This window comes from Rhopalosiphum padi, chromosome 3, assembly GCF_020882245.1.
Source record: "Rhopalosiphum padi isolate XX-2018 chromosome 3, ASM2088224v1, whole genome shotgun sequence".
Lineage (NCBI taxonomy): Eukaryota > Metazoa > Arthropoda > Insecta > Hemiptera > Aphididae > Rhopalosiphum > Rhopalosiphum padi.
Window position 1 is genome coordinate 4,331,288 of NC_083599.1, and position 24,246 is coordinate 4,355,533.

A 24,246-nucleotide genomic window follows, 5' to 3' on the forward strand; every position below is an offset into this window, starting at 1 on the left:
AAATTCTTGTTTTTATTTTCCAAATAAGACGGTAAATAATATTATTAAAAACGGTAGGTACGTGAGAACCGCGTCCACTACAGCAATAATGATATTCAGGCTGTGAATTTAATGTACTTAAAAACTATTAAATATGAATGCATATTATATGCACTAAAAACTGACAAAATATCCTTAAAAATATGCAAAAAAAACTATTAAAATTTAACTTTTATTCTTATTTTTTATTAATTTTAGTTTAAATACTATTAATATATATATTACAAATTGGTATGCTTGCATGAGAATATGACATATCGGGCTTGACTAGTCTCGATCTTCGTCATATAGAAGATCTATAAAAAATACATACATTTTATACCTTTAAAGTAGTTATTGCATTGAACAATCTACAATTTTTGTCATCAGTTAATTAATTTAATCTCGACTTCGAGAGTATAGAATAGTCAATAATACACGTTAAATACCCGATTAAAAATAAAATAGTCCAAAAAAAAAAAACGTTAAAATATGCGTTTATATGACGTCCTAACCCGAGTACTGTGCAAAAATATGCATTTGAAGATTTGGTATTTGAACTGTATAATAGTAGTAAGTCAAGACAGATTTTGGCCGAATCAATTTTATTTATTACACGGTGTAGCAAAAAAAAAAACATTAAATCCACAGCCTCGGATATTACAACATATCCGCGTTTGTCCTAATATCAGCCGTATAGCTGTTGTCCAGAAATCCGTACCAAGTCAAATATTATTCGAACACACAACAAACACGCGCCTCGTCGATATGTACAATAATAATAATAATTCAACAAGCGACGATGACACACAACGCGTATTATCTGCATCATAATAACGACGGTATATATATATATATATTATTATAACGCATTGTTGACGCTCCGCCAAATGATGACGCCGGAAAACAACATTAATTTGTTTAACTATATTATATTATATGATACTGCGACAACGCCGCCGCTGACACAGTGCCGACGTGCAGTCTGCTGTAGGTGGCTGCGCGCAGTATATAATAATATGTACCGCGATGATGAATCATCACCGCACACACTGTCACCGACTGTTGTATTCAAACTCCGACCAAACAGTAACCGGACAAGATTAAGTTTGGTATATCAACCATAATATTGTATTTGGTACGACGATAAACTCGTCGGATAATTTATGCGGTTTCGCCGTTACGATTATTGTTGTTATATTATTCGCCGCGGCCGCGGTCGATGCGTATTGCGCGTATATCATTATTATTATTATTATTATCGTATAATATATTGTGTGACTCGCGGAAATCTTTCGAAATTCACTGCCGAAACAGACGTAAATCTGTAAAATTGATCGCTTTCCTATATAAGTATACGGTGATATTATAACGACGACGCGGTTCCCGGCGAGTTGTCAACTCGTAAAAGCCCATTCTTGGCTAACAATTATTTTAAGTTGCTTTCTTTCCCTCGGGGTAAAACACGCGCACCTCACTCTATATATATATATATATAGGCTCGTTGTGAGGAATAACGATTTGGTTTCATTTCTAAAACGTTCTAGTCCGTCAGGTGCGCGGGTACGGTGATTACACGACAACCATAATGATGACGAGACTAAAATCTAAAAGCATAGTTTTTAATTAATTTTGAAATTTATTAATATACGCCGACGAATAATGAGACTTTTATCACTAGATCCCGTGTTCGGTGAAAACACTTTTTAAATAATTTTCATAATAATGTATAGCGCCAAACTTACACGAAATAATAATATTAAAAAAAAAAAAAATAAAATAAAAGAACTTCTATAATTAAAATCACTGAAATATTATTATTTGAAACTTTACTTTGATCGATATAACCTATAACGTTCAAAACAAATCACGTTATTGTTATGAAAACAGTCGGGGTTGAATTTATATTTTTGTAACTAAAAATCAAAAGATTTTGAAGATCTGAAGTGTTGTTGCTTTTTATATTTTTTTAGGACATATATAAATACAATGTAGCTCGAACATTATTTCTATAATATTTATATATTTATGTTCGGTGATACTGCAGGTTATTTTTGTACATTTTTTTCTTTGTTTCATTTTTTTTTTTTATTGTATTTAACAATTAGAGCATTAAATAATATCAAAACAAAATATTTTCAATAAATAATAATAGCTATGTATATTTATAATAGGTAAGTGTACTTTTACGAACCGTATAAAATCGATTAAAACATAAATGGCATTTTGTAATGATTTCAAGAGAGTCGATCTACTCATAAGCTAATGAACATATCGTGTTTTTGTTTCACTATAACTAATATTAATTTCAAATGTAACAGAAATTAGGGTATGGTAGACTATATCATGTTTTCTCGTATCTTATCATACAAAGTTCATAATAATATTATCACGAGCTTAAAATCCAAGTCCAATCATCGTATTTTAAATACCTACCGTACACCATAATAAGTGGTAGCTCGATTTTCCATCACGATATTACTTTATTTTATAGTTTGAAATCTCCATAAAAAAATTGCGTCAATATTTTTTCTAATAATTATAAAAATATGTACTATAATATGTTTTTTAAAATAAATGATTATATTCGCTATTTTTCTGGGTTATTTTTATTTTATACGCGATGCGCCGTCTTTCTCATCCGGTTCAATCGACTACGTTTAATTTTAACTAGAAAAAAAACACCGTATAAACATAAAAATAATGTTTCCACTCGGACATTTATCCCGAAGAATAACGTAGGTAACGTTCCAATATGGGCGTTAAGAGGTGTCGGGGCGATAACAACGGATCGTTTTCTAGGTATACCATGACGGAGAGCTAATGGGCCTCGGGTTAGTGGTGCGGACGGCGCGGTTACCGATTGCCGTTTGCTCGATAGATATAAAAAATATTTCGTCTGCTGACGCGGTCGTAAAAACAATATTATATGTAATTTATAATTTTTTATATTATTTATTTTATTTTACTGTACATCTACGTACAATAACATTATCATATGCGTATTGCAAAGTGGCTACACTTATCGCGGTCGCAACGGTTGCGGTGGCGGCGGCGCTGCACGGTTAGGGAGGTGATTTGACGAAGAAAAATCGCTTGTCACTGTACGAGATAAATCGGACGCGAATGCCAAAAGGTCTGTTTGGTAACAAATCGCCGCCGAAAGTGACTATCTTGTCAACGGGGGCGGCGGCGGCGGCGGCGGTTAGCGAGAGGGCTGCAGACCGAGCGGACCGAAAACACACAAACACACCGACGGACGTGGAGCCGAAATAAAAGAGATAGACAAAAAGCACTTTTGAAACACTGTGCGTCGTCTCCCGTGTGCAACAGACCATTATTCAAATAATAATCCCTCAGGGGGCATTGTTGGCAGTTTTCCAGAGAAAAATTAACGATAAACGTTGTTGCGGCGTAGGTAGCGTCTTTGTCTCAGTCGTCCCGACAACAGAACAACACGTAAAGTTTATACCTACTGCAAAAACACACGCACACAGACGCGCGATTTTAGTGATATAGACCGCGACCGGCGTTAAAACTCGAAATAAAACAATCTACAAGTGTCCGTCGGCCGATTAAAAAAACCAAAAACCTATCTACCGTCACGCCGTCGTCATCGACCTCCCCCCCCCATAATGGCTGCCGAGGGGTATAGCGTTTAGAAACGTCAAAGACAAACAAAAAATGTAAGACGATCGAAGTCGCGATCTCAGACGCCACAATACGAGCGCGCCCGTGGGAGTATAATATAACGAGGCGGCGCTTACGACTAAACGATGGCGGTTTTGTTTTGTCGGGTGTAGACGGTTCGAAGCGAATTAATAACCCGCCGAATGTGCGGCGCTTGATAATATATTATAATATGATATACGTTGTATCGGTTAATAATTGATGTTATAATATCGCGTATAACCGCAGCAGACGAGAGACGAGACCACTTTCGCACTCCAACCCTTAAATCCTAGCTTTGTCCGTGCGATAATGACGACCTCGTCGATACGCGCGTTATTATTATCGAATATCGTTGTTTAATATATCGTTGTGTATCGGATTATGTATAGGTAATTGCCTTTCTCGCGAGCGTTTGCTGATTACATTTGAATAAAACGACGTCGAAGACACTAAATAATTATATATATATATATATATTATTCATTGTTATTTCGTTTCGGTAAACGATATTGTTATACCTATAACATATTATAGGTAGCAAACTGGCAAATAATAATTTTATACGTATGGTGACCGGATATAAACATTTTAAAAAAAGTACATTTTTTTGGTAAAAATAAAATGCGTAAAATTTGAATAAATAAATACAAAACTAATTAACAAATTAAATTAACTAGTATGCTACCAACTAACCATATTAGATTGCATTAGATCGAATCATAAAATATAAATTAATACCAAGTTATAAAAATCATAAACATGTATTAGTCCATCATATTTTCAAAAAAAGAGTACAATTTTGTGTATTTCACATTATTGTTAAGGACACTAGGACATGCATCAAAAAAGAGAACTTTCCTACGAAAAATAGTACGTCTGGTCACCATAATTTGATCAACACTCGAATGAGCAGCTTTAATTTTAACCTTAACAATAACTTTGGTCACTTCTACTTGCTATGGTTTGGCTATAGATCTTTATGAGGCGTTGTAACCAAATGTTCAGTTCTAAAAATTAAAGTTCTCAAAATATCATTTTATATAGTGATAAAAATATTATACCATATTATATTATATTTTCACAGAGTGATCATGTCATTTGTATACATTTTTCTCAATAATCATTTTTAATCACCAAAATAAAACTAAAATATTGGACGGTGGCCGTCGCAATACCTTTGGCCGCTGCCGCATGCCCGCACAATATTTATTAGATAAAAATATTGTTATTAAATTACAAATTTCAAAATAAACTTTAATGTTTTATATTAATTATTAAACAATTTACTTTCGGAGTTTTGAATAATTCTGTTACAATAATCTTCTACGTCATACTACTTAGGATGTATCTCACTATCTTGTGCTCAGATTATTAGTCTAAAATAATCAAAATAAATTTGGAGGGCTAAGCCCCCCCTCATACCTCATATTAGGTCGTCATACTGCTTTTTTATCGATACCTACGTCGTTTTATCGTCAAGTTTTGTTATAATTTGTTACCAACTATAATACTATCTATTCTATTCTAACACTTTTTTATAACTATCGTAACGCTTCGATACACCACAAACCTACATGATTGTTAAATTTGAAACTGCCTTATTAGAGGCGATGTTTTGTCGGGTTTCGGAAAGTTTAAATGGTTTAAGTCAGAATAGAGGTACATCGTTCAATGCAGATACTAAAACTTGGTTTTGTCCTAATGAGGTATGCACTTTCGATAGTATTCGTTTTTTACAACACTTCGCGCGGTCTAAATCGTAATATTACATCCTTAACGATAGCACGAACTTCGCAATGTTTACGCAAAATTATTCCGCTCGTGGTATCAATTTAAAAAAAAAACGAATGAACACGATACTATATGGGTCCGATACGAAAGTGATCCTCTATAACTGTGGCTGGTGTATGTCACGAGCAAAAATGAACTATTTTATGAAGAGGTAATATGAAATAAAACATCGTCATACAGCGAGTTGTTAGTGCAGTACGGCATTATTGAATGAGCTCGAATGACTCTCAGTTTTATAATCGGCAAACAAAAAAATCCAACGAGTACATAGCCAGTACAGTGGAAATCTCACGAATGTGGGTGTATAATAATTGGCGTGTGGGTAAATGTTACGTATTATAAGACATCTTTTAAAAAATCCCAAGAAATTCGTCCTTGACGTTTTAATCGATTTAGTAAACCAAAAATCAAATTTCTTATCACTTCTTATTTGCTGGCTAAACAGCAATAATAATATATTCAACATGCATTATTTTTAAACGTGCGACCAATATTGCACCAGAAATAAAAGCGTGACACTACACCATTGTTCGGTAAAATTCTTCATCACTCTTTTCATAAATTTATGAATTTAAGTTTAAACAAATGGGTTTAGAATATTATATTATGTTTTAATGGGTGCTTTAAGTATAAAACTATTTTTTATTTTATTGTATATACATGAAATATTTATAAAAGTTCGAATTTATTAAAAAAAATACAACATTACCTATATAGACCAAATTCATTTATACACATCCTATACCCACAGCAAATTTCATTATATACACCAAAAATGGTTTATCTTAAAATTGTGTATTAAACATAATGCTACATTATGTTTTACATTTTCAGCACTACTAACCACTATAATTGTGGTGGCCAAAATGATAAAAATGATGTGACACGTGATTTCAGTTTTGAATTTAGGTCACATTGACATGGTGTAATTATATTTTAGTTAAGATCATATAGCAATTAATAATTAGAAAAACTCAAAATTTGTTAAAATCGATGTCTTAAAAGTTCAAAAACAAACATTTTGTTTTATTAGTATATGACATTTTTACTAAACTAATTTCTTGTCCTTGAATATCAATATAAGATATAAGTATATTTTGATGTCTTGTAGTATTTACACATTTATTATTTCAAATCAGCCCTTCCCCTCCTCCAATTAAATTCCAATTTGTATTTACCCATAAGCCGTTTATATTAATTTTTAGAAAAAAAAAAAAAGGACATTTGTAAAACTTTTGAAACGTACGTTTAAACAGACCTATATTTTTGTGTTAATAAAAATTCATTGTTAAACTATAGTACTATACACTGTTAATTTATAGATACATATTTGAACAATTTAAATTAAACGAAACAGCATTAAAAAAATAATAAATCACTTTGAAATCTCGAAAAAAAATCTTTTTAAATTATGTACATCACTATTTTGTCTCAATTTTTATAATTATCGTACAATTATTGAGCTTTAATTATTTAGGCCAGAGCAATTATTTAAGTCATCATCGAATCTACATTTTTTTATTTTTTTATATTAATATATCCGGGAATATTATTATACGAAATATATAGGGCATAAAAAACTCTGTCTCATAAGATTTTCTATTATACGGCAATGTCAAGAATGCGAGAAATTTGTAATCAATTCTGCAGGTTCTTTGTTCTTAAATTTTAAGACCATTATTTTTTAGATCCAATTGATTCTACCAAACGTCGCAGATAACTTATAGTTATTCTGAAAATATAATATTCGTATTATATACATATTATTATCTCAAATCGTATTGATTTGTGTGTGGTTGTGTTGTTACGAAAATAATTATGTTAATATGAAATGTGTATTTATGTTACAGTTCCATCGCGAATTAAGTCGGTTACATCTGGAGGAAATATTGACACTAAAAAGGACTCTTTGATCAAATTGAACTGCGAAGCTGACGGAAATCCTGTTCCCAATATAACATGGACAAGAAAAGTAATATAATATATTATTAAATTTATTTATATTATCAGTATAATATTATAAGCGTGTTTATTAATATTATTAATAATGATTACGATTAGGCAAAACATTTACGAAATCGCATAGATTCAATTAACAAATCGTACAATTACATATTATGTTATTATTTTAGAACTATGAATATAAATTCTTAAAACTCTAATTCTAAATAAACAATAACGGTTTTATGAAACGAAAATTTTATTTCTCTTCGGCATATAGCCGACAATCTAGACGTTCTAGACAGACACTTTAAAACAAGTGCACTATTCAAAATTACAATTATTTGAGAACTGTGTTAGTTCACTATTAATCTATAGTCATAATGAAAAAAGCATACAGATTGGACAATAAATCAAAATGTTTAAAAAGTTTTTAACGATAATGAAATCCGTCCGAGAATAATATTGTATACTTCTCTCGATTAATTTTAAGTGAATTTCACAATAAAATAAAAACGGCGAGCTTAATTAAATCTAACAGAATGATACTCCTCTACCGATTCTACCGAACGCTGTTTTTGAAAAATCTTGTCTTGTCGACGTAGATCCGCGTCAACAGTATAGTTATCGTGTTTCCCCGCGTCCCCAAATATTTTACTAAATAATCATTTTTGTCAATTAACACCCGTTTTTTAACGCTTTAGAACAACGTGCTTCCGAATGGCGAGAGAAACGCGACTGGCGACACATACATAATTCAATCGGCCACTCGTCACGATGCCGGTCAGTACATATGTACTGCTTATAACGACGTCGGACAACCAGCTGAACAAACTATTACGGTTAACATTCTGTGTGAGTATACTTGACATTTTCACAAACACAAATAACTGTAACTCCGGTTAAACGATATGAGCAGTTGCAAAATATAATAATATACAACTTGAAACTTCCAATTATTCGAAATCAGAAAAAAAAAAATAAATAAACTATGTACACTTTATCGTTTTGTGTATAACAATAAGCATTGTTACGTAGTACATAATTTTATTATTTTATGACTTAAAGTTAGGATGTTCACGAATAATATATTCGTTGAAATATTTAAAATTATAAAAAAAAAAAAAAAAAAAAATCGATAAATATAATATATGTCTCGTACAAGGCAATACTATTAACCGACGAATAATACGTATTATAATTTATTATTTATCGTGATTAGACAGACCGATTCGTTAACAATGTCTACACTTTAAATATAATAACTGAAAAGAGAAAATAATGAAGAATATTGAGATCACTCGTGTCACCTATAAAATATATATTATATATTAAAACTGATAAATTATAATAAAATAATCGTATAAAAATATCAGGTGTAGTATTTCTTAAAATATTTCTATTTTTATTTATTAAAAGTAGTTTACTCAACTTAAGCCCGCGACCCATGTTTAAAATATGTTATGTACATTTACGTTGATAAGTTATATACCGTAACGGAATTATATCATATACCCGCCCAGTTATACATTAAACGTTTTATTTATTTTTCATTATTCGCAGACTGTTGAATACTTTATTCACATATATTAAATTACCATTGTCTATAAGCACATGATAAGGGTTATGCGCATTCCACTTCTGTGCACATTCCCTTCGTGTATGTCTAAATAATGACGCGCACGTATATTAAAACCATATTATGCGTTCATTCATTGAATATCTTCAACTCATAAGTTTAGTTCATATTTATCGGTAGAACTGAATCAATTATTTATATAATAAAAATATATGTATATAAATAGCATCTACTCGATAAAAAGATAAAAAAAAAAAAATAATAATTCGCATTAATCGATCGTATAGTATTAGACTCAGAGCTTGGAACCGATATTTTTTTTCTCCAATTTTGGTTACCTGTTTTTTATTTTGTTTTTTTTTTCCCGTTTCCATTTAGATTTCGAAAACTGTTATTAGTTTTTCTCCGATTTCAATTCGGTTTTGATATGTTTTCGTTTATTGAACTTGCTTTTACCGGTATTCAAAACTGCTATTAAATACATATTTCCAGCAGCTATGTGACCGTAACTGCTGTGACTATTAGTGCCATCTGCAACAAAACGCACCTTATTACGTTTAATCACTATGATTATATTGCAAAATATCAAATTTAATACAAGAAGATAAATGTATTATTATTTAGCGAAGTATTAAACTTTCACCGTATTTATAAATTTTAAACGGCCTATGGATGCAGAGCCCCGAGGGATAGGGTACTTTATTTCGTTATCTTTTATTTTTCATCACACACAAATACACACATTATTATTGTTCGGTTCATAAAAGAATCTAATTACAAATCCTCGTCCCAAAGAGTCTCTGTCCTGAAATAGTCCTCAATTAAAGATAAGTATACTGAATCTTCCAGTCCTATTGTTTAATAAATCCAATTATGAACTGACAACTTTTGATGGCATTCGGGCCATAAAAATAGTTTGTCCCGAGTTAATTTAATATTTTAAAACTACGGAGATGAAAAAATAAAACAAAAACTATGAAATCAAATTCTTGTACGACAAAATTTAATTTTTTTAGAAAATAGACATTGTCAATAACTCGTATATAAATTTAACAATGTATATTATGCAAATACTATTATTCGTAGAAATATTACGATGTATTACTGTCACACACCGACCACTGATATTTAGTAAATTAATTACATTTAATATGCACGGGAATTAATCATAATCGATTTTTAGATCCTCCGGAGATTGAAGTCGAACGTGTATGGGTTCATTCTGGTGAAGGAAACGAAGCACTGCTAGTTTGCATAGTCAACGCTGAACCACACGCCGAGGTAAATAATGTTATAATATTATATAATAATATCGAAACAAAATCACGAGATAAATGATTGCATTTATCACCGGTTTCTAGTATAGTTTTATTTTTTTATAGTAATGAAGCTTGTGCTTCGATTTTAGTATTTCAATGGACACGTTTATATGTTATAATTAAAGACGATATCATTTTTAAATATTAATATTTAATCAACTAAACTATTAATAATTCAATATAAAAAACAATTTTATTTTGGTCTTCATTAAAATTGAAGGTATCCGATTTAAGGTTCTACTAATCGATTTAACTACTTTAAACGTATAATTATTAATTATTATTGTGCGTTAAAATTATAATATAAGTTTTAAAATCGAGGACCTTTGGATAGATGATTATAATACGATATATAATATTGATGGTTACCTTGTCAGGACAAACCTAGTGAGAAATCCTGTGTATTATACGTTTACAAAAAAATCTAAAACTTTGAACGAGGTACAGCGCATTGAGTCAGACACAGCAACGATCGCACAACATCGTGGCAAATTTACTTTCAGCAGCAGATATATAATATAATATGGTGTATATATATATAGCAATCTATATCACTTGTTGTAAAAGGTCAATTCAATTGATTTACCAGTGTATTCGGCGATACTCGACTCCTCCGACATTGTATTATTATGTGTAATTGAATAATTTAAATAGTTATTATTTGTGTTGATTACGTCTTATCCGACTACTGTTTGCTAAGATGAAAGTATTTTAATAGACAAAGTTCGCAGTGGCCACAACGCCCACGACCAGGTATTGCTTATGTATATAGTGTTTACCACAACAACGGTATACGTTTATGTGAAGACCTTCGAACAGTGGTTCTGTGTACTTATGGTCTGAGCTTACGGAGTTTTTACTGGGGATATAACATATTTGAGTCAACATAATATTAAATTCGGACATGCGTATTATATATAATATATATTATATATGTATCATACTGCTACTAATTCGGCGTGGGCAGATATTTTTCGAGTAAAGCCATTATACTTGGTCCAGTCTACAGTTACTATATTATACAGAGATCGATTACTATTATTTTCGTTTAAATAAATATAATATATATATATCGATTATCAGAAACCTGCGGCAACGACAACTATGTTTCGCTTTCATCGTACCTCGAACAACACCGCGCGTTCGCGTATACGGCTCGAACTGCACTCTCTGCACAGTGTCTCGTCGACGTAGCGCGCACATATTTTTGTAATTATTAACAGTACTCGTTTAGTATTGTCGTTAAATGTACCCACCTGGTTTTTACTTCGTATTATAACAACTGGTAAGTCGAAAACTTTTGACGAAACTCGCAGGACAATTAGAGAGCGAACGAACTACACTAACTGCGACGACATAGTACCGCCTCGGGGGGATTCAGCGCCGTTGACAGGCCGGTGTGTGCTGCCGCTGCAGTCGCGTAGTGGCTGGTACTACTACTCGGCCGTCCATTGTTGCACACGGTCCTCCCGTACGTCTTCGCTTTCGCGGAAATTGTGAATTGGTCCCTTCCGGCCGCCTTAAAATTACGAATTTTGTCGCTGGAAATCACCACGCGTCGAGTATTTGTCACTGTTTGTCGTCGTACACGGGAAACTTTCTCGCGAACAAAAAGCCTCGGGAAAAAAAACGACAGTAGTTTATCTCGCGAACATTAATTATATCAACAAAAGAACCGCATAGCGTATATTTTATATATCAGGTATACAATATTTATCCGCACGCGGACAAAACATAATATATTTATACGTTTTCTGGCATTTTCGACCTTTTTATTATGTAGTGCAGTCGTAATTATTTTCGAACAGCTCATTCGTAAACATCAGAAGTATTTTGCCTTCGCCGCGAAATAACGTTAGAACAAAAATATAATCATAATATAATCAACCGTTTGCACGTAATATTATTATTTGAAACGAACATATTTTTTCGTCGATCGATTTTTGTATTTAGCTGATCATAATCAATTACACGTCCTGTAGAATAAGTCCACGGTTATACGAATACGGCGACAATAATAATATAAACGTTAGCAGATGAAGTACGTATAGTTCCCGACCTTTTTGACACTATTACCCATAAGTCAGGTTATATTATATTAACAAATACCCCTCCTCCCCCCCAAAAAAAGTCGAGTAAAAAATAACGAAAACAAAATATATATTATATGATTGTAGTTATAATTTATTTTAATCTTTCAAACAAAGAAAACGAGAGTTTAATAAAAATACATTTACAGTCGTAGTACACATGACTAAATAGATAATAAGTACCTACAAATTAAAATAAATAGTTTAACCTTTACCGCTCAGAAAAATCGTGTTTTTACCCCCTTGAGGGTAACTGCCCCCAGGTCGGGAACCGCTGTTATACAGTTATTATTTTTGTACGCTAATGACGAAGTGTTTCTTTTGATTTTTAACGACTATTATAATGTGGGGTAGGTGTATGTGTTACCGCGAAGCACTATCGTGAAACTTGATGTCGGAGAACGACGGTGAATCCGACGATATTTTGTACCGTCTAATTTTTAAAATGATTAGGTGTCACTATGTGTCACTATATTCGAATAGTTTTTGAGATCTGATTTATTATAATAATACGCGTAACAATATAACGCTTACAGTGTAGTTATTTCAATTCGTTTTTTTTTTTTTTACTCTCAAATATACATTCCTATAGGACTCGAGGGATGTTTATAATTTATATTGGATTGAGTTCGGTTATAGAATACTTTACTATATAGGTACGCGTTATTTCAACGATAGGTTTTCATAATATGGTAAAATGCACGTTGATGGTTCAGATTAATCTTTAAAGGGAATCGTGATATATATATATATATGCGATAAATTAAGTGTATAGGCCAGAATAATGAGATTCCTCGTATTAGCGCGTCAAAGGCACCGTAACTTATTGATACACACTCTACAAACAACATACCATATTGGAAAGGCTCGTTTATAATTGATGTTCAAATGTTAATATTATATTTTAAAGTTTGTTGTTCGTAATAATATAATATTATATAATATTGAAATTGAGATTAAGACGAATGTTTATCTAATGAGTAGATCTCGCAGCACGGGAATCGTCGTGCTTTGTGGTACGTGATCATCGGTGTTATTCTATAATATACGTTCTAGTTCAATCGAATATCAAATTTCCTCAGCAGTGTGGTATACCTGCAACTTAGGTTCAAGATTGTGAGTAAGGTCCGTTGGATTATAATATTGTGTTATGTATGTATATTTCAAATAATTTAAATATCATATTTTAAATTAATATGAATAGAATATAGCCGAAGTCGATGTCGATTTGTATGATATACATATATATGTGGTAAAGTATTTGTACGATTTGTGTTTACTAACTGTGCGAATAAAAATTAATATATCACGATTTCTGAATATTTGTTTGAGTTTTCATACTATGTAAGCCATAACTGAAATGAGTAAAAAAAATGAAAATATTGGTTATGTGATTTTTCAATTATTTATAGAGCGTACGAAAATTACTACGGAATGCGAACAATATATTGTCTGACATGGCCAACAATGTATAAATACATTTTTTCTTAAATTTGCGTGTTATCTTAAAAAAAATAACGGACACTCCTAAATATATACATATGTATAATTCTGTGTATAGTTTATATAGGGTAGATACTAACTACAGGTTTTGAAAATGTCATGGGGGGGAGCTCACTATTTTATAAACACATGTACAGTTAAATATATTAAATTGCATATGTACCTAAATAATTACTAAACTACTAATCGTTAAACAATTACAAAAATATAGTTATTTGTTATTTTGTATTTTATAAAATTTTAATAGAATTAGCAATTTCAATTTTAGGGGGCTGAGCTCCACCTTATCTAGCACCTTATCGAGCCCCCCTGTACTCGACGCCCCTGGGTACCAGTGTATCACACAATTTGTAGGGTTAGATACCATAAGATGTTTATTTATTTTTATTAATAATATTGTACAACGTATTATATTATACATACGTATAATATAGTCATATCATATTAGGAAATCGTGCGGCGGTTATCACGGATATCGGGTAACAACGGTTAAAATAATTATTTTATTACCTTAAATGTTATATTAAAAAAAAAAAAAATAGAATTTATGTATTTTGTTGTAATTAATTATAATATCAACGATATTAAATTCGAGTATAATATTATGATCTTTTTCCAGGTGTCTTGGTATAGAGATACATTGAAGTTAGACACAAACGAACGTCGCATAACTGAAGTCAGAGGAAGCAGACATACCCTCATAGTGAGAAAAGTGCAGGCGAGTGATTTTGGAAATTACAGCTGCGTGGCCGATAACGTCGTCGGAAAAAGCAGAGCTTATGTCGAACTTTCGGGTAAACATAAATTATCAATTACAACATACAGTTTTATTTTGTTTTCTACTTTATCTATAGACGTGAAATAATAAAAATATGATAAATATTTATATTTTTTTTTATCTCATATTGACCTATCATTTTAAATATTTGAACCACCGCGTCTACAATAACTATGTTATAAAATAATATATTTTTTTGTGTGTCTGTAAATAGGAAAACCAAATCCCGTAAAAATAAACAGCAACAAGAACGGACGGCACCAGAATAATTACAACATATCTTGGTCGGTAGACAGCTACACTCCCATCGAAGAATTTAAACTATTCTACAGAAAAGTTCCGCTTCCGGACGAGTCTCCCGCAGACACGCGGACTCAAGGCCAATGGCCAAAGAAGCCGCCTACTCGAAACGTGCGTGAAACGATAATATTATTACGATATTGTGCAATTTAAAACGAAATCATTAATTAAAAGCGATAATTTATTTTTGATCGAAAAATCGATGATTAATAATATTATCATCTATCCCGCGGTTCCGACAATCCTATCGGATCCTATCAGTTCTGATAATGTAGTTATATGCCTGACCGTGTACACGGACGTTTTCAGGACAACGAGGGATACGCCAGCAGTCCGATTTACGGCTACAACAGCATGCGGAACGAATGGAACGACGTGATCCTCCCGGCCGTTCCCAGCGAACAATTCACTCACCGCATGGCATACAACATCCGCGGATTGGACACCGCTTCTGAATACGAGGCCAAAGTCATGGCCAAGAACCGATTCGGCTGGACCCCGATGTCCGATGTATTTAAATTCGTCACCTCCGCCACACCAGAAGCCGGTAAGAACAAACGTTTTCGCGAATGACCGCCGCAATATGATTATTGTTGTGTTCGTTTTGTTTAAAAAAAAATTTAAAAATAACAGAAATAAACATTTCTGCGTCTGTAGTTCATCTCGACGCAAGTGAACATTTCGACTGTGTTGTGTACAAGTACGTAAAAGATACGAGTTCGTGTAATTTTTTTTTAACACATCATACCCAATTATTGACATATAAAACGAGTTTAAAACGACAACATTTTACGATTATAATAATATCATGACCACTGAAAGTTCAACTGAAAAAAAATATATGTAAAATTCGATTCATATTTCATTTATAGTTTTATATTGTAGACAAAATTAATTATTTAATTAAAAGTACCCGAGTACTGAGCATCGAACACAGATGAGTACATATTATGTGATACAGTGGACGCCGCTTATAAGACTCGCGGATAATATAAGGTTCAGTCGCTTATTAGACTAAAAATCGTCTGGAACGGTCCGGACATTATATTATACAACATTATTCGGTTATAAGACTCACCACTTCGTTTGTAAGACTCAAATTTCGTAAAAAATAAATATTGTTGGTTAAAATTTATAAATAAATTGGTTTTCAAAAATTAAATATTTTTTTGGATTATTTCTGGTTTTGATTCGCATGCTTTATAATGTGTGTACTATGTACCTACAACCAATTTATCGAATTTCTCATTTTTTGCAATTATCGTATGTAATAGGTATGTAATACATAATAAATTATATTAAAGTAGATCAAAATTAAAGCAAAATATGTAGCGAAATAAAATTCATAAATATGCAATTGAACAATTTTTTTCCTACTTCGCTTATGAGATTCATCCGGTAATAAGACTCACTTTGTGCTGGTCCCAAAGCGAGTCATATAAGTGGCGTCTACTGTATAATATGATATGGATAACCAATCGTGTTATATGAGGTGTATTACGAAAAAGTTACATAATGCATATTATACACTGCTATACGCGCAGACGGAAACTTTGTAAATAGTCGTTTGCGTGAAAGGTCTCATTAAAACAGAAATATCGGGTTTTCGGTATCTTTCACTATTTTTAAATGTTTCATCTTGCGTGCTCTGTGCGTACAACATATCGTATCTCGCCTGAGGGTGCGCGTAATATTTCACCACCAGAGCGCCCTGTTGTGTCCCGCGTTGTAACGGGTGTCGTCTCTATAGAGAGTAAGACTTCACGAGAGAGAATACCTACGCTCAGTTAGCAGGCAAAACGTTGTCGAAAAACTCATACTCATAATATTATCACTTACACTTTTGCTTGAATAAAATCTCAAATTATATCATAAAACAATATTATTTCAACTTTTTATTTGATGTTTTACCTATAGGATGCTTTACGTCTTATACGTATATAAATGTATAACGTAAATTATACTATATAATATTATATACTATAGAAACGTCGTATTTTGAATTCGAATCATGTTTACAACGAAAAAAACATTGAACATGTCCCTCAATTTATTACCGATTGTAAAAATATGTGATATTTGTACTAAATATTCGAACAGACGTTTTTACAATATTATTATTAGCGAAACAACTGTATAGAGTATTTGGGTACATTAAAAATAATTCGTAACACGAGCACATCAATGATATGTGAAATGTACAGCTCAAAATGCACTTAATATCGTGAGCTCCGTAAGAAATTCTAGACACTTTCTAATAGTTTGTGTATTTTGTTTGGAAATAAAATAACTCAAATTTCCATTTTGTTGTTGTTTATAATGCATTATACAACAATTGCATGCTATATACGCGTTTTGAATGTAACAATGTCTGTAAATGTGTATTTTTAAATTTAATTTATTAGGTAGTTAAAAAAATATCATATATATATATACATACATAATATGGCGTGTTTGCATGAAATACTACTAATTGCTTGATTTTATGCAATACCACATAACTACACATTCGAAAAAAAAAAAAAAATTAAAAAAAAAAATGTTTGACGTTTATTAATTGTTTAATTACCTACCTGCAAGCACTATACGTGCAGCGACCGGCCGACGGGTCCGAGATAAAGAACACATGACTTATGACATAACCGAATCATATATAAATGGCAGCATTGCTTACAAACGGTTCACTCTTTTAACACGATACTATAATACACAAACACAAGAAATAATATTTTTATTTTGTTTTATTTTTTAATTTTTTTTTTTTTTTTTTTTTTATATGCATGGTTTTTATTTTTTTATTATTATTTTTTTTTTTTCATTGGCTGGCATGAGTAGAATCGAATCCAAAATATCAAGCATCCTATGGTATTTCAATGACATCAAGTGTGTATTCATTATATTGCATTATTATTTATTTTTTATTATTTTTATTTTAACCATTTTAACCCGACCAGCGTTCTACCGACGGAAACAATATTATGACGTGATTTGCATAAATGCATAATATACACCCTGAAATATTGTTTGTATTCCGTATATGGTGTTTGCCCGTTTACCACTTTTGTATACTACAATATTGTGCTATAAAAGTTTACACCGTGTCACCGTACACTCACGACACAACGTTTGTTTTTCAGATGCCGAAGCCCGTGACCTTGGCTCCACATCTTCATACAATGGATTCACCAAACGCAGTTACAACGTCATCATATTCGTCGTTTTCAACACCCTGTACTTTGCATACAACACCATTGTTTAAGTCCCTAAAAAAAAACTCGTAACCATCGAAGCAGTGGCATGAATATTGTAAAACAGGGCGAGCAAAAAAATCCACAAGGGGTATTGCATCTTTTTTAACTTAACTTTACACATTATTTTCCTAAAAGCCATCTCATCATTATCTGAATTGGGTATTTTTTTTTTCTCTACATGTCAAAAAATTGGGGGGGAGGGGAAAAGGCGAATGGATCTGCCACTGCTTTTACGTTGTGATTAAACAGTAAACGATAGGTACCTAAATAATTTATCACCCACAGAAACAAAGACACCTTATTAGAGCGACATAAACCTTCCAATCTAAACGTACACGTTTAAAATTCTCCCCGAGTTTCGATCACTTCCACAGTCAAAAAATTATAAAAATAAAATACACGATTTAATTTGAATTGCAAAATATTAAGTACCCGATAGATTAGAATATTTAACAATCCACTCAGTAAAAAATGGGCATTATTCGAAAAAAAAAAAAACATTTTAATTTTAAACTATAATAACAAACACATACATTTATTTCTAGTCTTTGTAGTATTGAGTTATTGTCAAATATTTCAGAGGAGTCGATTAAATTATAAAATATATACAGTTTCTTATTCTAAAGAAATTAGGTAGCGTATCCGAATCACTGTTAAATGTCCCAACCTAATTTTCTAACTTTTATTTAAAAAAAAACAAAAAAAAAACACTTATAACACTATCGGTTTCCAATCATATACAGATAATAAATATGATATTTTTCCTATAGAATTATTTAATCCACTTACGTTATGCATTTATGCCCACTTTAGTATAACGATGATGTGCGAGTCATAATGTTGACCTCAAAAAAAAAAAAAAAAAATTAAAAATAAACAAAAAAAAATAAATATCGTTTGCATCAGAAAAACAAAACTGTGTAGTGTGATTCTCGTTAGTGATATTTTCAATGAAATATTAAAAACACGATGAATTTATATACTTACGTACTTCAATATTTGTTGAAATTATATGATATGCAATTTAAAGCCAACTTTCACAATTACATTATTTCGAGTTATCAATACAGTTAAACAGTAAATTGATGAATACATTATTAACATAATTTACAGAATACACGGCTACTTAAAAATGCATTTTCTTCAAGTTAATTAAAAAAAAAAAAAAAAAAATTATAATTTGAACAAATATTAGAAAACCGTGCCAAATTATCCAAAAACTAAGTTCTCGGATAAACAGAGAACAATATTTGTTTCCCTTCATCGCTGTGTTTTAATAAAGTTAATGTTAATAATATTATTCGGTATGATATATAATATCCTTATTAACTATAAAAATTTAGATGTTTAAATTTATAAATGTACGTGTGTGGTAGCTGTTTTATTTCCCTCGTGATTTGACATAAAATTTATGCGTCACCGTCTTGCAGAAAACATAACGATACAATTTTGGACCGCTTTTCAACATACATACACATGATACACAAAACGTTATTTCTACCACGTGACCTATTCAATTTTGATTAAGACGTTGTTGTTTCGCGGTAACTTGAATCGAATTATGAAACGAATATATCGATATTATTTCTATAAGCGTCGAGGTCCATGAGATGACGTTAGAATGCCATCATAATAAAATCTAAACTTTGCAGTATGTTTCGCATCAAATTGTTTCGAACATAATATTACAATAATAATAATAATATACCCATAACTATTTTATACATTTTAAATTAGTTTTAAGGATTTGCACTTCATGGACAGTATATAATAATATTAAGTACACACATTATTATTATATTGTTCACGGATATTATACTATACATATGATCATCATTATCACATAAGTATTATTTTAGGATTATAATAGATATGACGGTAGTCTAAACTAGTGCTTTAGTTGTTTTGTAAATACGTATAGGAACTTTGTATGTACTCTATCGTCGATGGCCCAAGTATTTTACGAGTGTATACGACACAAAGAACGCGTTTAATTCGTGACGAGGACATTGATAAATTATGGCCTGTAATCGGCTTTTCACTGGCGTCTACCTATATCAACCGCACTGCTCGAACGGAATGTGGCCACATCGACATTTGAATGCGTACCTAATTTTAAATTTTTTTCGACGAGTTAAACACTCTATACTATGTGTTTATGGACATCCGATCGGTATCGTTAACATTGGCACTGATCGTGATTTCGAAATAATTTTATTTGTATAATATCTACAAAATATTATACAATTATAATATTAAATAAATCACGAGATAAAACGGGTTTGATAAACGTTGAAAACGAATTAAACAATTAGGCGGTTCGAGTTTGCACGAGCTCGTGAAAATTGTAATGCGTTTGGGGCAACGGTTATAAAAACATCGTAATGTATTTGGGTAATCTTTTTTGATAATACGTAATAACATGGTGTACGTGTTTGGAAAATATTTTACCGATGCACTTTCTCCGTCATTTTAACAACAGACTTAATACTGTACACGAACTACTTTTGATATGATCAAAACTTCAATAACAAAAACAAAATTATTCAAAATCAAAAATCAACCTTAAAAATCTTCTAAAAAAATTTTCTTTAAACTAAAAATCACATACTAAAAATCCTACTTCAAAAGATTATACAATTTTCTTGATTTTAATATCGTGAAAAACTATATTATTTGTTTTAATTCGGGTTTGTCGAATTCATATTTACACGTCGTTATAATATACCAAATAGGTACCCGGACGACAACGCAAACATAATTTGCCTTTGCGTTTCAAATCGTGAAACACAGGCGAAATATTTTGTTCGTTAAAATACATTTTACAACCGTTTTCCGAATATTCCTCTTGTCGCGACACATTGTATATTATCATACTCGCTCAAGCACATTACTATAATATCTCGACTATAATATCTCATTGCGTGCGCCCTTCATCTTATGCGGGTAAAAAGACGATTCGCCCAAACGCATTACGCTTAAATAAAATAATAAAATATTATAGCCTACTACTGTGCATCAAGGAAAAAAACTGTTGTTTAATGATTAGGTACGTCATGATAATCATTTGAATTCTTTGAAAACGAGATTTTTGTGAGGTGTCTGGAGGGGGTTTCGCGTCACCTTAAATCAGAGTATGTTGAATGATATTATTTAAGTTGTTACAATTTTATAAGTCATTAATATTATATTGTGTTACAATAGTTTCGTAAATAATTATACGTCTTATTCAATTTTAAAATATAATTAGTGTGTTGATGTTTTAAATGTTAAATTATATAATTATTATGAGTATATTATACACATTATTATTATAAATGTTATTCTTATAATTATTAATTAAATTAAATATTAAATTATAACATGTTAAAAGTAGAATATTATACTTCATAATACTTATACATTTCGAAACACACATAGGTCAAACCTGTTCAGAAATAATATTTACGACTTTTTGTTAAACGACAAATTGTATTTAAAAAAAGACTATAACACACAAATAAATTATAACACATTCTTTGTTAATTTATGTGTTTAATTCAAATGGCAGAATATAATTTATAACTATTTTAAATATAACAAATACATCTAAAAATGATTATGAAATACAATAAACAAAGTTACATAATTATCCACGTTATATCCAAATATTTTTACAATTTAAGTAAACATGGAAATAATATTTTATTGAAAATTGTCTATGTCCATAGTGTTAGAAGCATATTATTATACTTACTATAAACGAAAAAAAAATATACATTATGTCTAAATATTAGAATTAAGGAACTATTGAATATTTTTTATTAAACTATCTATCCCCCTCCTATATTATATATTTCTCGTTAAACAATAAATTCTTCATGATTCGTTCGTAGTTTTTTAATTTTTAATTTATATAATATACTTATATTTTAATATAATGAAAACGATTTCGTTATATATTATATGTGCATTTTACTTTTTATTTTTTAAATCTATGGACATTTTTAATAACATAATAATACATTATATTAAGTATTATAATATTAGTGGTATAATCATTATTATTATTATTATTATTATTATTTTTTTTTTTTTTTTTTTATCTATGTGTACCTAAAGACTTTTTGTTGTTAATGTAATAACTATTACTGCTACTTCTTTTATTATAATATGTATTTTTTTTTTATTTTTATTATTATTATTATTATTATTATTAATTTTTAAGAATACCTAGTGAATAGTCAAATACAATAGAAGTAGGTAATGTGTAAATAATAGTTACCTACCTACTTAGTAGTTACATATTAATATTTAAGGCTATTAAATGATAGTTCTTAACCTATAATATTATGATATAATTGATAAAATATTATTGAATAAATCTATCAGAGTGAATATTCTAATGTGTATGTTATTTTAGTGTAATGTTCACGAATGTGTATAATAATATTAACACCGTTTATGACAAAATAAGGTTTAGTCATGTTTAGGTAACGTTGGCCATCAATGCAATACCAATAACCGCGAATAAGAATATTATTTGTAATTACCGTAATCGCATATTATATAATAATATTATATTATTACTACAAATCACTTGTAATATACACCAATCATTGGTAGAAATGTGTGAAAATAGGTGTACAACGCGTTATCGCCTTTTCGGTAATAATGATATATTATTGTTTTAACTTATTTACCACTTCATACCATAGGCGTGGGCAGCCTCCGGTTCCAGGGGCGACAAGAGATTAATTCGGCCCATGCCCGTTCTTCAAATTCACCATTAAAACCGGCCCACAGTTTTACTTTTTTTTACTATTGAGTATTGGGTTTGGGTGTCAAAATTAAAATTATTTAGCCACTAAAGGTGTACTTTTCCACAAGCCTTTAGTTGATATTTATTATTTATAATATGATAAATATTTACGATTAAAAATCATGGCTATTTATTTTTATAGTAGACAGGTCGACCAGGTTTTATACTGGTAAATCATATGGGTAATCATAAAATATTTATTTAACCAAAAAAAAAAAAATCGTTTGTGGAAATGTAATTTTAACGAGGCCCATTATTTAATATTTTCCAGCTCCGGTAGTCCCAAAGAAAGTCCAGGAGCTGCCTCTGCTGCCCCCGTGCGCACGCCTATATGTTTCACACGCATTGAAATCAATATTACAGCGTGTTGTTGAATTATTTTTTGTAAACAATTTTGTACAATTTATAACGGTTTTACGACGACAAAAAAATCACGGCCCGTACAGTTTCCTATTACCTACAAATTGATGTATCGCCATATTGAGAATAGTTCAAACATAATTTTTTACACGTTGGTGTAAGACCAACAAGTCTTCATTTAATTAAGATTTTAAAATTTTGCTTTCAACACCATTTAAATGACACAAAAAAAAAAACTTCAACAGCAACATTCAAGAGATCAAAGCAACGGCTGTTAAAGCGTCAAACTGGTAGTGTTATTGTTGTGAGATTTTAAATTCATATTATGTATGTTTTTGTATGAGATCGAAATTTTATATGTTAATCTATACTTATTATAATGATTATATACGCAGGCCCGGCTCAAGGGGGGTAGGTGGCATAGGCCCACGACGTCTAGGGCGGCATTTTTCGGTATTATATAAAAATGTCCACGGTAAAAATGTCCGAAACCAATAATGTCCATGGTAAAATTTAGTTAAAATTGGGCAAAGAGATATAGGGCAAACTCCGGCAAAAAAAAAATGTATATTAATATGCAAGAAAAATTTAAAATAATTTGCGAAGAGTATAATAATAAAGAAAGAAGTATAGAAAACTTTTTAAAATGTATATCGTTGACATTCATAAATTTTAATTAGGCAATAATTATCTGGTTTTTTTTTGAACATTTTTATAATTTATTTTTTTATTTATTTTTATATTCAATAACGAAAGAATTATTAATTATTTTTTTTAAATATTATAATTAATGTTGTATAAATACACTTTTCATATCTGACTACCGCAATAATGAAATAATTG

General features: G+C 30.7%; 1 protein-coding gene across 2 annotated transcripts in view; it reads left to right on the plus strand.

The window, feature by feature from the left end:
* Positions 1 to 22,621, plus strand: part of LOC132928070 (neurotrimin-like) — a 180,643-nt gene extending 158,022 nt beyond the window's left edge. The window contains exons 4-11 of one of the 2 annotated variants that reach the window (XM_060992632.1): positions 7,332 to 7,453; positions 8,127 to 8,277; positions 10,185 to 10,282; positions 14,533 to 14,707; positions 14,906 to 15,102; positions 15,301 to 15,538; positions 17,827 to 17,874; positions 18,129 to 22,621. In XM_060992632.1, the coding sequence (XP_060848615.1) occupies positions 7,332 to 7,453; positions 8,127 to 8,277; positions 10,185 to 10,282; positions 14,533 to 14,707; positions 14,906 to 15,102; positions 15,301 to 15,538; positions 17,827 to 17,874; positions 18,129 to 18,250 (1,151 nt within the window). In that variant the 3' untranslated portion in view covers positions 18,251 to 22,621. The remainder of the gene's footprint in view (positions 1 to 7,331; positions 7,454 to 8,126; positions 8,278 to 10,184; positions 10,283 to 14,532; positions 14,708 to 14,905; positions 15,103 to 15,300; positions 15,539 to 17,826; positions 17,875 to 18,128) is intronic. The other variant, XM_060992634.1, reaches the window with a different exon arrangement.
* The last annotated feature ends 1,625 nt before the right edge of the window (positions 22,622 to 24,246 follow it).